General features: G+C 40.4%; 2 protein-coding genes across 4 annotated transcripts in view; both read left to right on the top strand.

Annotated features, from left to right (window-relative positions):
* LOC120735184 (interferon-induced, double-stranded RNA-activated protein kinase-like) overlaps nt 1-17,085 on the top strand; it is a 109,570-nt gene that overhangs the window by 64,802 nt on the left and 27,683 nt on the right. The window lies entirely within an intron of this gene.
* LOC120735187 (double-stranded RNA-specific adenosine deaminase-like) overlaps nt 1-17,085 on the top strand; it is a 49,350-nt gene that overhangs the window by 29,723 nt on the left and 2,542 nt on the right. The window contains exons 1-12 of one of the 2 annotated variants that reach the window (XM_040034377.1): nt 7,524-7,655; nt 9,453-9,688; nt 10,317-10,368; nt 13,529-13,667; nt 13,756-13,919; nt 14,043-14,175; nt 14,260-14,327; nt 14,415-14,457; nt 15,827-15,990; nt 16,115-16,247; nt 16,332-16,399; nt 16,487-16,529. In XM_040034377.1, coding sequence (XP_039890311.1) covers nt 9,457-9,688; nt 10,317-10,368; nt 13,529-13,667; nt 13,756-13,919; nt 14,043-14,175; nt 14,260-14,327; nt 14,415-14,457; nt 15,827-15,990; nt 16,115-16,247; nt 16,332-16,399; nt 16,487-16,529 — 1,239 coding nt within the window. In that variant the 5' untranslated portion in view covers nt 7,524-7,655; nt 9,453-9,456. Of the gene's footprint in view, nt 1-7,523; nt 7,656-9,452; nt 9,689-10,316; nt 10,369-13,528; nt 13,668-13,755; nt 13,920-14,042; nt 14,176-14,259; nt 14,328-14,414; nt 14,458-15,826; nt 15,991-16,114; nt 16,248-16,331; nt 16,400-16,486; nt 16,530-17,085 lie in introns of those variants that run through there. The other variant, XM_040034378.1, reaches the window with a different exon arrangement.

Below are 17,085 nucleotides of genomic sequence, written 5' to 3' on the forward strand. Positions count from 1 at the left end.
AGTGGAGGCTACAGGGGAGGTTTCAGAGGCCAAAAGAAAGGGAGAGGAATGCATAGTGGAACAGCAAGAGGTAGAGGCAGGCCTACACACACACCAAAAAGTGGCTTTAGCACTGCATGCTGGAGGTGTGGAAAAGAGGGACATTTTGTACGTGACTGTAAGAAACAAAGAAGCAGTTAAGAATATAATAATCCCTCATCAAGTAAATGAAATAACAGGAAGCATCTGGCGGTGGCAGAGGAACAGAGGAAGGAACTGTTCTTTTTTGAATGTGTCCAAGCTTGGAATTACTGGAACTGATGCATGTTAGTTATCTGCTTTGACGCATGATGCTCGTCATCAACTATGTTATATATATATGACTGCTCATTTATTGTTCTGGGGAGATCGATGCTATTTGTATGACAGAGCTCATCTTTCCCACACACGTGTGTGTAAATAAAATCATTGTTTTGACGCACAATGGACCTGCAGTCGTTTGTCTCTTACCTCAAATACGAAATCAGGACATTACCAAGACTACTTTATTCTTCCTCAGTCAAACAGCAGCACTCATGCGATTGTTTTGCCCCCCTCTAGCTCTAGGTATTGTGCCAAAAAGTGATCGTATGCCAGAAAGTGATTACCGTCCGTGGGAGCGCGTGCAGCTGCTTAAAGCTGTAGCGCCCAGATTACTTAGAGCAGGGGTAGGCAACTCCAGGCCTCGAGTGCCGGTGTCCTGCAGGTTTTAGATGTGTACATGATCCATCACAGCTGATTTAAAGGGCTAAATGACTCCTCAGCATTTCTGAAGTTCTCCAGAGGCCTGGTAATGAACTAATCATTTGATTCAGGTGTGTTACCCAGGGTGCGATCTAAAATCTGCAGGACACCAGCACTCGAGGCCTGGAGTTGCCTACCCCTGACTTAGACCTACTTCCATGCAACTGATATAAGATGCGGTAAGCTGGAGACAGCTTAAACCATCTGTTTGTTGAAAAATAGTAACGTGACTGCACCGCATTTTCTTGTTAGTAACTATAGTAACAATAGAAATAGTAATTAGTTAGACTACTCGTTCAAAAAAGTAACGCCGTTATTCCCATCACTGGCTGTGGGTTGCTAGTGAAAACAAAACATAAAGCCATTCTGGGGCTGAACCATTTGTTAATGGTTGAAGGGGGGTAACACTGCAATATATTCAGTTTTAGAATTTATATTCACTGTTAACTGTAACTACGCTCAAAGTGTTAATGCTATCGTATTTTAATAAACAACACTGTCATATGCGAAACTAGGGTGGCACTTGGGGTGGTAAGAGATCATTTTAGGGTGGCATATGCCGCCCCATGCCACCCTTCTAGATCCGTCCCTGCAAAAGGAATAACTCATTTAGCATGGATTTTAAGGTCACATGGGGGAAAATGACATGACAGCTCAAGGAACTTAATAGCTTATGAACTAAGATCCCCATTTTGTAGTCCATCTTCTTCACATTGAAGTTTCACGTTTTTCGCACAGGAGCAGCTGAGGCTCCAGTGTTGCTTCAGAGCAAAATAAATAATCGCGACGGAAGTTGCCCAGTGACCGGTGCATGCCCTGGGCAAGGCAAATGCTAAGCTGCCGAAATCTGCACCCCGTGTCTTTTCAACCAGAAATTGTCATACACATATGAAACTCACAAAAGTAGTTCAGAGAACATCTGTGATTATGTAGAAAGTGTCACATCACTCATAACTGTCTAGTTCTTTACAGCAGGGTGTTGAGACAACGCCGGTCTCTGCGATTCTTTTGGTCCTGGTAGAGATCACGCTGAGATGTTTCCATGTTTTACACAATCCTTTTATTACCCATTATTCTTACAGATGCATCTGGAGATCAGCACACTGCATTCTTATGCAGTCCTATGCTAAATGCTGATCTAAAGAACTCCACACAACAGTTACAGTTATAACCTCTGGTCTCCTCCCGCCTACAGTAAACACCCCCATAATGGAAATACACTAGTACAGTGGCCTAGGGTGCTGACCCCCTGACCCCCATCTCCTTTTATGGTAGTATGGAGCTTGATTTTTCAAGATGAGGAAGGGAAGCTGCAAAACAATTCAGCCAAAACGCAGGCTGGGTGTTTCTAATGATGTTAACCTACAATTTTCTTCCAACTGCTGCTCGTGGTGAATTGATCCAGGTCCATTTCCCCACCTGCAAGTGACACACTGAGACAACTTGATCATTCACTGTCCTGGTCCGGAGTCTGTGGACTCCGTGTTTATGTTTAAGTTTATTAACATTCTGTGGTTTTGTTTATTTTGGGTTGGTTGTGATTATCACTAGTGTTTTGTGCCCTCTGTGCCCTCCTGTTCCATGTTTCAGGTTCCTATGTTCTGTCACCCCAGTCAGTGTTAAGTTTGCATCTGTGTTAGAGTTCAGTTGGTGTGTTTCCTGCTTTATTTTGAAGGTCCGTGTCTGTTTTCAGTGTTTCTAATTTCACTTCCCCTTGTGTCGTAATGTCCAATTAATTCCAGTCGTGTCTCTCTCCTGTCTTAAAAACCCCGAAAGTAAGATTTTAGTTGTTCTTGACTGAGAAAAACAAAACCCTTTTCATATTATTATTACTTATTTTCATCAACCACACTCCTATTCTGTTTTTCTTTTGTGTCCACTGCGGGCAGCTGGTGACCTGCAGCATCACCCACTCCCCCCAGTTGGAGACAATTCCCCTCTCACGCTTCCACACTCTTTTTTTTGTTTTGTTTTCGTTACTTTTTCTTTTTCATTTTTACCCCCCCCCCTTTTTTTTACCCCATTGTTTTAAACCCACACATTAACCTCTTAACTCACTTCTCCAACCTCTCTTTTCTTTTCTCTCCAACTGCTCTCATCTAGTTCTAGATTAAATTCTCCATCCATACTTGATCACCTTTAAATCTCAGTTAATTTTTGTTATTTATTTATCATTACCATATCACTAATCTACTGTTTATTTTATTTATCTATTTATTTTAGTTCATCTTCTCTTATTTTATTACTATTATTGTTTCACCAATAATCCCCTGTAATCCGCTCTGTCTCCCCTTTTGCCCTTCAAAGGAGCACACACACACCTCCATTTTGCTCCTCACCTCCATTTTCCCCCTCAGGGCACTTACACACACCTCCTCCATTTTGGTCCTCAGGTAGCTTACACACACACATCTTTCCTTTGTCCACAAAGGAGCACCCCCCCCCCCCCCACACACACACACACCTGTTGTTCTTCAAATTCAGCCACATGCTACTGTCTGCACATATCCACAATCACACTTTGCAAACCTAAGTTTTCTTACAACACAAACTCACAACAAAGTAGAATTTAGGGAGGACTATTTAACCAATCTACTCCCTCGGCCTCAAACCGTTTTAGTAAAATTCGGGGGTCCGGAATTTCCCAGGCCTCAAACCTAGTTACAGAAACGCCATCTGAGCCTATGAATTAGTCAACTCATAGGAGGGGCAGCCACATCCAAGGACAATGGAATTTAGAAAGTCCTGCTTTCCGGGACTCCAACCCTTACTTTTAGAGAAACCAGCTCTCTTCTACACACAACTCTTATCTAAATTTACGGACTTCTGCATTCAGGACACCTTTGGGTGAAATTTAGCTTAATTTTCCAATATGCAGATTTGATTAAACAGGTTCTGCTTACCTTGTTTTTTGCCGGCAATACCCTCAGTGTCCATTCCGCTTCAGCCAAGGTCCAAATGGAGATCAACTACCAAGATCCGGGTCACGGCACCAAATTGTTGAGACAACGCCGGTCTCTGCCATTCTTTTAGTCCTGGTAGAGGTCACGCTGAGATGTTTCCATGTTTTACACAATCCCTTTATTACCCATTATTCTTACAGATGCATCTGGAGATCAGCACACTGCATTCTTATGCAGTCCTATGCTAAAGGCTGATCTAAAGAACTCCACACAACAGTTACAGTTATAACCTCTGGTCTCCTCCCCCCTACAGTAAACACCCCCCACAATGGAAATACACTAGTACAGTGGCCAAAGGTGCTGACACCTTGACCCCCATCTCCTTTTATGGTAGTGCCCGTTTACCCTTTGTCTGCTCCTCACCCTCAGTAACTCTTGCTACTGTCCTGGGGGTGGGGGTTGATTGTCCTCCTGCCCTGTACCTCAGTTCTTTGTTCCAATCCCAGGCCTTTTTTTTTTTCCTATTTTGTATTCTTACACTCATTAACCGCAATATTATAATGTTGCAAGCAATCACAAACTATATTCTCTTTAACTTTGATGTACATGTTAATTTTCTGAATACATTTAAAAGTTGCTTCGTCTGATTTATTTCAATCCGTGTGTTTTGAGGAGGGCATACAAATCTCGACAGGTACAACACCTGTAGGTGCTCATTTTCAGTTTCGTTTGTTATAAAATGTGAAAATCCGCGTAGGCTATGTGAAAACGAAACCTATACATACACAAGCTAGCTGACTCAAAATCAGATGGTGATTGTGTAATAAACGTATGAACATGTATTTATAAGTTACACTTTTGTTTGAATTGTGCAGCTTATCACATTTGAGTTCCATGTGTGACAACTGCAAGTGTCCAGACTGAGGACAGACTGAGGGACCCACTGCTGCACATCATCTGTGAGGCTTTGCACCCCTGATGATCCACCAGGACAAACTCAGCAGTGTGTGAGGAAGAGGAGGAGGAAGAGCCAGCAGCAGCTGACAGATGGAGAGAATAGACAGACAGTTCCCTGTTTGTGAAGGACTGCTAGGAAAGTTTAAAATCACTAATTGTCTGTCCTGAATCAGTCTTATTAGGTAATGTTCAAATAATTTTATCATTCCAGTGTTTTCAGTGTGGGAGAAAGTACTCAGGGCCTTCAAGTTACACACTATGAAAGGCAGCAACAAGTTTAATATTCAGAAACCTAAAGTATGTATCAGCAGCATAATGGAGCTAAAAATAAATGTTTGTTTCAGTTCTATGAAGCTTTGAGCATTTTGGATTAGTAGTACTGCTGTGTTTGTTGCATCATATTACTGTAATTGTTTATATGCTTTATATATTCTGAGGTAAGTTGATCTATAGTGTTACATCATATTCTATAAGGACGTTATATGTTTGTATACTTTCTGCCCAGTTTGACCCATTTAGCAGAAGTCAGCCTGTTTAAGTCTCTGATATCTATTCTGTATGACTTAAAGCAGTTATGACATGGTCTGATTTTCTCACCCAATAAAGGAATATTTAATATTTACTCTTCATTTTATCAGAAACAGTTATCACAGCTTGTACATTTCATTTTTACACCTATATGTAAGCATTGAGCCAAATGTAATAATGCCAACAAATTAAACGAACAATATTTGTCTGTTATATATGATACATCTATATATACACTGTCAAAAATATTTGTCTTTGAGTGAAGATTTAAGGTGATAGGAAATATAAATAAATGCAATGTGAATCTTTACTGAAGCTCAGTATTTGACACAGAGTTCAAGTTCACTGCTGTAATAACTAATAATGATTACTATAATATTGGCCATATTATATTTACATTACCAAAGTGAGATGACCTTAGTCTCATGAACAACATTAGCTAATTGTTATTTACTAACTAATCTTAAAATGACTGTTCAGTACAGAAATGAAGCCCAACAATCATGTTTTTACAGTCCTGTGGTCTCAGCCTCAGATACTCAACAAATCAAAGTGATGCCATGACAAAAATGAATGAACAAAAAAACATTTTTTGTCCTTCATTTCTGTCAAACAATGCTGTATGAAACGTTACTCATGGTTAGTATGGTTGTTAGGCAACCTGAGCAGCGCAACGAAGGCTAGACCGTCCCATTTCACAAGCCTCTCACCAGAGGTGGGACCAAGTCATTGTTTTGCAAGTCTCAAGTAAGTCTCAAGTCTTTATCCTCAAGTCACAAGTCAAGTCTCAAGTAATGTCAGGCAAGTCAGAGTCGAGTCTCAAGTCACTGGTGTAAAAGTCCGAGTAAAGTCACAAGTCTGAAATTTTGAATTTCAAGTCCTTTCGAGTCTTTAAAAAAAAAACGAAAAAATAATGTTGCAGTTATGCTAAATGTAAATATTAGACCATGTAATTTTTAAATCTGTGTTTTTCTCAACACATAACGAAATAGTGAACGTAAAAAATATACACAAATTGTGAAATTGCACCTCTATAAAATGCAGCTCAATTAAACTTAGCTCCAAGAATAATTTTCACCGACAGTTCTGAGATAAGCTGCATGTTATTCTTGGATGCGGTTGTAGGACCGGCTTTAAAATCGCATGACAAAAATATCATATACATTAAAAAAACTGCATCACCAACATAGCCTGGACAACATTTGCTAGTTAGATGAAGTCAGCTATCTCATCGTAGCATATTTATATGCATATTTATAATCATACGGTTCTTGGAGTGAGTGCATACACTCATGAAAGTTTAGTAACTTCAGGTCACTGCAACAAGCCCAGGTACAGTTTACCGACGGATGGGTGCAGGACCTTGAAATGCACCGTGTAGAACGAAAGACCATCGTACGTATCATAAGTTTACCAGTCTCACAAATCGTCGTCATAAATACACATTCGTTAACCGTTTATTAATATAACCTTTGAGCTCAATGGTAATTAATTAGCAGTGGAAATAATTTCTGGTTCACATTACAGAAATGTAGCAGTGACAATAATATTGTATGCTGTAATCGTACTGGGCAATTGGTGATACAAAAAACTGTTTTATCCTGTGAATAAAAGTATATGTTTTTGTCAATGTACCATAATAACAGAAGCGAAACACAATATTGTGTCAGGACAATTCACTATTTATGCACAATAAATAAAGGAGCATAGCGCGACAATTTCTGTTCAGCGCCAGACTTGCTTGTAACCTATATCACCAATTATGTTAAGAAAAATGACGCATTAACTACAACAGCAGACTGACCTTTGTGGAAATGCTTGGAGCAGACTAACCTGTGAGCTGGAGTGTTCTGGGGCGTTATAATTGGTCTTTGAATGGCTGCAATCCAGGCCATCCGTCGCCTCTTTGTTACTTCGGAAACATGGCTCGAACAATTTCTCTTCAACGACGTAATCCGATAACAACCGATCTCTTTACCCGTCGGCTTCCCGTGGCTGTCATGCGACCGGCTATTGCAGTTAATAATACAACAGCTTCTTGACATTTTTGTGTTTCTTTTTATCGCTGTATAACTGATTTTAATTGAAAGCCTGCGTGCGCTAGTACCGCTTGCCACGAGTTCCCAGAATCCTTTGCGATTTTACCCCTGAATGACGTCACATTTTCAATCTCTATATAATATGCATGTTAAATTTTATATTTGGGGTGAAATATCAAGTCTTTTCAAGTAAACCGGTTCAAGTCCAATCCAAGTCCCAGGTCATTGGTGTAAAAGTCCAAGTCAAGTCACAAGTCTTAGAACATTTTTTCAAGTCAAGTCTAAAGTCATAAAATTAATGACTCGAGTCTGACTAGAGTCCAAGTCATGTGACTCGAGTCCACACCTCTGCCTCTCACTTCCGCACTTCTCGTACTTCCTGGTACACGCCGTAACTAGTACGCGAACTGCGCTTACTCCAGAGCGTGAAGTCGCTGGATTGGGACACAGCCTTTGTGAAGAAACTGTAAGTTTGCTTTTTTCCTCCTTTAACAGTTTGACTCTTTGCTTCTGTGATGTCTGGACCAGATGTTCAGCTCTTAGTTCAGGATAAACTTTGATCACTGTTGTGTTTGAAGACAAATCCACATGATTATAAATTATTGATTGATTTGAATCAAACAGTTTTATTTTATTCTCGTGTTTGATTGATTACTTCATAAACAAACGGTGCCTTTTTATTTCTTGGAACGAAAACATTGTCTCACTATTAAATCACATACATCAGTGTCCAACTGTTTTCTGTCAGGCCTTTCAAAATAAAATGACATAAACGTTAGTTGTAATGTGTTTGATTGCAGTCGAGTTATAAATCATTGTGTTCCTGTTTGATTTGCATCAAAGAATCAGCCAACAAACTGGAGTAATAGCCTCTGAAAATCTGAAAACAAAGACAAAGTTGCTCCACACTGATAGGCCCAGATGAGGCACATCCTCATTTTTCAGGTGTGAGTCAGACAGTCAGACAGTTGAAACCATATCAACAACAATCTTTATTTATAGAGCACATTTAAAAACCAGCGGTATACCAAAGTGCTTAACATAAGAGACAGAGAAGTAACACGAGTATTATAAGGCCTTAGCAAAGTATCAAATATACTCACAGGTCAATGCCACTAATACACAGGGGTAATATAAAATGCATATCAAATAAAAACATAATAAAAGCGAAAGCCATAAAAAAATATATATATATATAAGGAAAAATAGAGTAAGTCTAAGAGTCAGGTGCGAGCATTAACAAGCAGGAAAGGCGAGATTAAACAAATAGGTTTTTAACCGAGATTTAAAAGATTGGATGGAATCGGATGCCCGGATCACAATCGGAAGGTTATTCCACAACTCTGGTGCAGCTAGGGCAAACGCCCGGTCACCTCTAGACTTCAGCCGAGATCTAGGCTGCACCAAGAGTAACTGAGTAGATGATCTTAATGCTCTGGCAGCAACATACGATTTAAGGAGTTCCTTAAGGTAGCTCGGTGCTGTGTTGTTGGTAATTTTTAAAGGTAAGCAGCAGTATTTTAAATTGGATGCGGTATTTATGTCAAAACAACTTAGCTCTTATCATGTTCCTGAACCTCCTAAGCTGAACTCCTTCCTGATATTTGGAGGCTAAGCTCAGAGCTCTCTGAGAGGATGCTCAGGTTGTTTTGAGAATACCAACACAGAGTGGAAAAATCCTCTCACTCCCTCTTCTCCCAGCTGGCTGGGTCACTTAAATACTCAGCACCAATCCATCTGTCAATCTCCTGCATCCTCCCCTCACTCGTAAACAAGACTTGAGATACTTAAATTCCTCCACTTGGGTAGTAACTCATTGGGTATTCCACCATTTAGGGTGCTGAATCTCATTTCAATTGCAAATGAGAGGTGAAGGCCACCACCTGATGAAGCCAACAGAACCACACTAACTGTGAAAAGCAGAGATGACATTCTGAGACCACCCAAGTGGAAACCTTCTGCCACTTGGCTACACCTAGAAATTCTGTCTATAAAAATTAAGAAGAGAATCAGTGACAAAGGGCAACACTGATGGAGTCAATCACCCACTGGGAAATAGTCTGACTTTTTGCCAGCAATGTGGCAAAAAGGCCACAAAACACATGTAGACTGGTTGGTGAAACTCACATGCACCTAAGTATCCTTGAGAGAATAAAGAGCTGGTCCAGTGACTGGGACAAAAACTCCGTCTTTCCTCCTGTATCCACAGTCAACTGATACTCTCTTGTTCTTTCAGATGAAAATGCCCTCTCGTTTTTTACAGATCAATGATGGCGACGTCTGTTCCATCGCAACTCCTGGAAATGCTGGAGAATCTGGGAGACGAAGAGCTGAAACGTTTCCACTTTTACCTGCAGAATGAACCTGTAGATGATTTCCAAACCATCAGAAAGAGTCGTTTGGAGAATGCAGACAGGATAAAAACAGTAAATGTGATGATACAGAGTTATTCAGATGATGCACTGAAGGTGGCAAGGTCGATAATTAAGATGATAAATGGTAAGTGAAAAAAAGACATGAAAACAACAAAATAAACACAGGTTTGTTTTATTAAGCATGTTGAGAGTCAGGTTGTGTCAGTTTATGTTTTTAAATTTCTCACGTTTCTCCTGAATTACATTAGAGGAAATGTCCTAAAGGTTTTTTTGTTTGTTTTTTGTTTAAGCCATGCAGGTTATTTCTAGTTTTATTTATTTTTCACCAATCCCAGTTACTCCCTTAATAAATAGCATGCCATTAATTTGTTAATTGTCCAGCCAAACTTTTAATACATTAAATAATAACATTTCTAAAAAGATTATCTTGTTATCCCTGTTTTACCTTCACCTCTCCAAAAACTGCATCAAGAAATTCACACTTTTGATTTACTGATATTTAAGAAATTCATCTTGCTTTTAATTTCATTTTCATAAACTGACTTTCTTAGAAAACATGCTATACCCAATGTTATGTTTTTACTTTGTCTACTTTTTATTATTGAGCTTAAATAAAGTTATAAAACAGTTAGTTACTACTGCAGTTCTCTGTGCTGTACATAGTTAGCAGTTCAATTGAAATACCTTTTTTAGGTGTTGCCCACTGACTCAATATTTTTCTTTCTATTTTCTTTTTAAATTTAAAAATTAAGGAGGGGTGCTGAATAGTGGTCTCGCTCAGGGCAGCAAAGAAACCCAGAAACTGTAAGTAAAGTTCAAAAATCCATTTTCTCTGTCACTCAATAAACTTCTCAGATGCAGACGTGGACAAAATTGTTGGTACCCTTCAGTCAAAGAAAGAAAAACTCATAATGGTCACAGAAATACCTTTAATCTGACAAAAGTAATAATAAATAAAAATTCTATAAATCTTAACCAATGAAAGTCAGACATTGCTTTTCAACCATGCTTCAACTGAATTCGACAGGAACAACACCTGTAGGTGCTCACTTTCAGTTTCATTTGTTATAAAATGTGAAAATCCGCGTAGGCTACGTGAAAACGAAACCTATACATACTCAAGCTAGCTGACTCAAAAGCAGTCACAGAGACAGGGAGGAAGAAGAAGACAAAATTTAATCTTGGGTGGTGAAGCGTTTTTGAGCCTTAACATGTGGAAATACATAAAGACTCAGCAGGAATGAACCGTTTCTGAGCAGACACGATATTTGTGCACCGCCAATTTAAGTTTGCCGATGCAAAGATTTTTCACTAGAAGTGACCAGAAAGGACAGTATGAGTAAATCAAATGAGTAAATCAGAGGGACAGGGCAAGGTTGAGATGGTTTGAACATGTACAGAGGAGGAGGATAGTGGATATACAGTGGCTTGCAAAAGTATTCGCCCCCCTTGAACTTTTCCACATTTTGTCATATTACAGCCACAAACATGAATCAATTTTATTGGAATTCCACGTGAAAGGCCAACACAAAGTGGTGTACACGTGAGAAGTGGAACGAAAATCATACATGATTCCAAACATTTTTTACAAATAAATAACTGCAAAGTGGGGTGTGCGTAATTATTCAGCCCCCTTTGGTCTGAGTGCAGTCAGTTGCCCATAGACATTGCCTGATGAGTGCTAATGACTAAATAGAGTGCGCCTGTGTTTAATCTAATGTCAGTACAAATACAGCTGCTCTGTGACGGCCTCAGAGGTTGTCTAAGAGAATAATAGGAGCAACAACACCATGAAGTCCAAAGAACACACCAGACAGGTCAGGGATAAAGTTATTGAGAAATTTAAAGCAGGCTTAGGCTACAAAAAGATTTACCAAGCCTTGAACGTCCCACGGAGCACTGTTCAAGCGATCATTCAGAAATGGAAGGAGTATGGCACAACTGTAAACCTACCAAGACAAGGCCGTCCACCTAAACTCACAGGCCGAACAAGGAGAGCGCTGATCAGAAATGCAGCCAAGAGGCCCATGGTGACTCTGGACAAGCTGCAGAGATCTACAGCTCAGGTGGGGGAATCTGTCCATAGGACAACTATTAGTCGTGCACTGCACAAAGTTGGCCTTTATGGAAGAGTGGCAAGAAGAAAGCCATTGTTAACAGAAAACCATAAGAAGTTCCATTTGCAGTTTGCCACAAGCCATGTGGGGGACACAGCAAACATGTGGAAGAAGGTGCTCTGGTCAGATGAGACCAAAATGGAACCTTTTGCGCAAAATGCAAAACGCTATGTGTGGCGGAAAACTAACACTGCACATCACTCTGAACACACCATCCCCACTGTCAAATATGGTGGTGGCAGCATCATGCTCTGGGGGTGCTTCTCTTCAGCAGGGACAGGGAAGCTGGTCAGATTTGATGGGAAGATGGATGGAGCCAAATACATGGTAAATGGCCTGTATTTATATAGCGCTTTACTAGTCCCTAAGGACCCCAAAGCGCTTTACATATCCAGTCATCCACCCATTTACACACACATTCACACACTGGTGATGGCAAGCTACATTGTAGCCACAGCCACCCTGGGGCGCACTGACAGAGGCGAGGCTGCCGGACACTGGCACCACTGGGCCCTCTGACCAATCTACAGGGCAATCTTGGAAGAAAACCTTGGAGTCTGCAAAAGACTTGAGACTGAGGTGGAGGTTCACCTTCCAGCAGGACAACGACCCTAAACATAAAGCCAGGGCAACAATGGAATGGTTTAAAACAAAACATATCCATGTGTTAGAATAGCCCAGTCAAAGTCCAGATCTAAATCAAATTGAGAATCTGTGGCAAGATCTGAAAACTGCTGTTCACAAACACTGTCCATCTAATCTGACTGAGCTGGAGCTGTTTTGCAAAGAAGAATGGGCAAGAATTTCAGTCTCTGGATGTGCAAAGCTCGTAGAGACATACCCTAGAGGGCTGGCAGCTGTGACTACAGCAAAAGGTGGTTCTACAAAGTATTGACTCAGGGGGCTGAATAATTACGCACACCCCACTTTTCAGTTATTTGAAAATTTGAAAGTTATTTGTAAAAAATGTTTGGAATTATGATAAATTCGTTCCACTTCTCACGTGTACACCACTTTGTATTGGTTTTTCACATGGAATTCCAATAAAACTGATTCATGTTTGTGGCTGTAATGTGACAAAAAGTTGGAAAGTTCAAGGGGGCCGAATACTTTTGCAAGCCACTGTACTGTACAACAGATGTTAAAGATCGAATTGACAGGCAGGAGGAAAACAGGAAGACCATAGAGAAGATTCATGGATGTAATGAGGGGCGACATGCAGAGGGTTGGTGTGATAGAAGAAGATGTTTCTGACAGGGGAAGATGGAGGCAGCCGATCTACTGTAGTGAGGGCAGCCAAAAGAATAAAAACATTTATTCAATCGAGATTCAGTTTTTCACACAACTAGATATATTGCTTCCCAAAGGCTGAAACTTGCAAAAGAACACCTCTGGGACATTATGTTTCAGTGGATCTGTTACCACCAGGTTGCACCTCAAACTGTCCAGGAGCTCAGAGATCTGGTGACCTAGTCCACATGTGAGAGGAGAGCCCAGAGGACACCAGCCGTTGTATCATTAGGAGCATGATGTTGTTCGTGCATAAGAGCATACAAACTACTGAGTTCCATTTTGAGTCGCTGCAGTGAAACTTCAGTAAGTTCACTGGCGTGCTGCATTATTTTTTCACTTAAATTTTCTGCATATCTATGAAGTCAGCGCTCTGTAGGTTGATAATTTTTTTTTTCATCAAATGATGTGGCATCCTCTCGTTCTTAACACCTTGCCCAGCCCACATCAGTATAAATATGCAGCATGTTGTTTCCCCTTTGAGACCTGGTGTATTTTCAAATTGTTCCTATACTTTATTTGAGCAGTATATAACAAAAGCTCTCATGTCTTTACAGATTCAACCTGAGTCCAGTCATAGATGGTAAAGCCTACCCCAGTGGTGAGGGGAAGACCAAGAAGGAAGCAAAGCAAAATGCAGCAAAAAATGCTCTGGAAAGCCTGTCTAAGCTTGGTCATCGGGATTCAGTGGAATCTGTAAGATAATGTTCATTTTTGCTTGAGAGAAATGAAAACCCAACCTGGGGCAATTGTCTCTCTGATGTATTTCTTGGTATCTTGACAGAGAAACAATGCAGCAGAAGCTTCAGATCAGACGGTTCTTAGCTCTGAGGACACCAGCTTTACAGAGACAGATTTCAAAAGTCTTGTCAACCGCTATTGTCAGAAAACCAAACGTTCCCATTCATATGTTGAAGTGAAGAAAGATGGCCCGTCTCACGTTCCTCAGTGAGTATACGTCAAACTCTGTCCTTTCAGTTGAATCTTCAGACACCAACACCGGACTGATGTTCAACAATATTAAACTGTCAATGTAATGATCTAAAACATTCCCATTTTTTCACAACACAGTTTTTTCTACAAATTAAAAATTGACGACAAGGAATATCCTGTGGGTGAAGGGAATAACATCAAGGAAGCCCAACAGAAAGCAGCAGAGTTAGCCTGCTCTGCTCTTCAGGAACAGCCAGACTGGGACATCAAGGTATTTTCATATATTTCATCTTAATTAAATGCTTCCCTTTGGAGGAAATATGCATAAAATAAATGATTTTGCTGTGTGTTTTAGGTGTTCATCAGGCCAACAGCATCGGAAGATGGTGCTCCACCTGAATCATTAGCCTCATCAGTTACACAGTAAGGCACTTACTGACACCAGCACTATATTATAACTATATAAAAAGAGCATAGCATGCTAACAATGCCCCTCTTCTTCTCCCTAAGGGAGTCCATTGAGTCCTCATCGCAGGGCCTGACTACAGATCAGGTTTGTCATTTCTCATAATATTTAGTAAAAACTATGATACTGAAAGATTAAACGACATTTATAAAAGCCTACTAAATTAAAAAAAAAAAAAAAAAAAAAGCAATGCGACACCAGTGAGTATCATTAATCTTCTCTCATAAGTGGAAAGATGCGAGGTTGATGTTATATTCAGAGTCAGGACTTTTCCACATTTAAAATCTATAAAATATCTTCACTTTATTCCCTAACAATGCTGTTGAAAATGAGAGCATTGAAAACAATACAAGGAACACATCAAGCGAGTCAAGGTATGAAAAGCCTTTGGTGCAAGGCTTTAATATAAATGATGTACAATCATGTGCAAGACACTGCTTTTCACCTTCATGCCTAAACAACTTTGTATTTGCCTGCAGATTTTTATCAGATTTTCAACTCTATAGAGCATCTCTTGCTGCAATACTAGGCCGGATTGTTAACTTTACTCCTGTTGTAGGTCTCATCATTGTTGCTGATGTGACCTACCACAGTTGTGTCATCTGCAAATTTGATGAATAGGTTGGATCTATGTGATGGTGTGCAGTCGTGCATCAGCAGAGTGAAGAGAAGGGGGCTCACCACACATCCTTAAGGAACCCCAGTGTTCAGTGTTTTAGTGCTGGAAGTGTTGCTGCCGACCCGTACTGTCTGCTGCCTTCCTGTCAGGAAACCAAGCAGCCAGTTACACAGCGAGGTGGTGATGCCCAGCAGATCCAGTTTGTGAATGAGTTTCTGGGGAATATTGAATGCTGAACTGAAGTCTATGAACAGCATTGTAATGTATGAGTCTTTAGTGTCCAGATGTGTGAGGGCTGAGTGAAGGGCAGATGAAATTGCATCATCGGTCGAGCGGTTTGACCGGTATGTGAACTGGTATGGATCCAGGTTGGGGGGAAGAGAGGTCTTGATTTGATGCATGAGTAACCTTTCAAAGCACTTCATAATGATGGAGGCGAGTGCGACAGGATGGTAGTCGTTAAAGACAACTTCTTTGGTACAGGAATGATGGTGGAGGCTTTGAGGCAACCACAACCTGGCTCAGTGATGTATTAAAAATGTCTGTGAAGACATCTGTGAGATCCACAGCGCAGTCTCTCAGTGCTTGTCCAGGGATGTTACCAGGACCAGGGGCTTTGTGGGTATTGATCCCGCCAAGGGATCTCCTCATACTGTCTGGGGATAGTGTCACCACCCAGTTGTTGGAGGGGGGAGTCTTCTGCGCAGGGGTGTAGCTCTGTGCCTCAAAGTGAGCGAAGAATTGGTTTAGTTTTGCCTAACTAGAACATGCTTGAGAGAAATGAAAAACCAACCTGGGGCAATTGTCTCTCTGATGTATTTCTTGGTATCTTGACAGAGAAACAATGCAGCAGAAGCTTCAGTTCAGACGGTTCCTAGCTCTGAGGACACCAGCTTTACAGAGACAGATTTCAAAAGTCTTGTCAACCGCTATTGTCAGAAAACCAAACATTCCCATTCATATGTTGAAGTGAAGAAAGATGGCCCGTCTCACGTTCCTCAGTGAGTATACGTCAAACTCTGTCATTTCAGTTGAATCTTCAGACACCAACACCGGACTGATGTTCAACAATATTAAAACCGTCAATGTAATGATCTAAAACATTCCCATTTTTTCACAACACAGTTTTTTCTACAAATTAATAATTGACGACAAGGAATATCCTGTGGGTGAAGGGAATAGCATCAAGGAAGCCCAACAGAAAGCAGCAGAGTTAGCCTGCTCTGTTCTTCAGGAACAGCCAGACTGGGACATCAAGGTATTTTCATATATTTCATCTTAATTAAATGCTTCCCTTTGGAGGAAATATGCATAAAATAAAGGATTTTGCTGTGTGTTTTAGGTGTCCATCAGGCCAACAGCATCGGAAGATGGTGCTCCACCTGAATCATTAGCCTCTTCAGTTACACAGTAAGGCACTTACTGACACCAGCACTATATTATAACTATATAAAAAGAGCATAGCATGCTAACAATGCCCCTCTTCTTCTCCCTAAGGGAGTCCAATGAGTCCTCATCGCAGGGCCTGACTACAGATCAGGTTTGTCATTTCTCATAATATTTAGTAAAAACTATGATACTGAAAGATTAAACGACATTTATAAAAGCCTACTAAATTAAAAAAAAAAAAAAAAAAAAAAGCAATGCGACACCAGTGAGTATCATTAATCTTCTCTCATCAGTGGAAAGATGCGAGGTTGATGTTATATTCAGAGTCAGGACTTTTCCACATTTAAAATCTATAAAATATCTTAACTTTATTCCCTAACAATGCTGTTGAAAATGAGAGCATTGAAAACAATACAAGGAACACATCAAGCGAGTCAAGGTATGAAAAGCCTTTGGTGCAAGGCTTTAATATAAATGATGTACAATCATGTGCAAGACACTGCTTTTCACCTTGATGCCTAATCAACTTTGTATTTGCCTGCAGATTTTTATCAGACTTCAACTCTATAGAGCATCTCTTGCTGCAATACTAGGCCGGATTGTTAACTTTACTCCTGTTGTAGGTCTCATCATTGTTGCTGATGTGACCTACCACAGTTGTGTCATCTGCAAATTTGATGAATAGGTTTGATCTATGTGATGGTGTG

Source organism: Simochromis diagramma, unplaced genomic scaffold (assembly GCF_900408965.1).
Source record: "Simochromis diagramma unplaced genomic scaffold, fSimDia1.1 OVJJ01000481.1, whole genome shotgun sequence".
NCBI classification, from domain to species: Eukaryota; Metazoa; Chordata; class Actinopteri; order Cichliformes; family Cichlidae; genus Simochromis; species Simochromis diagramma.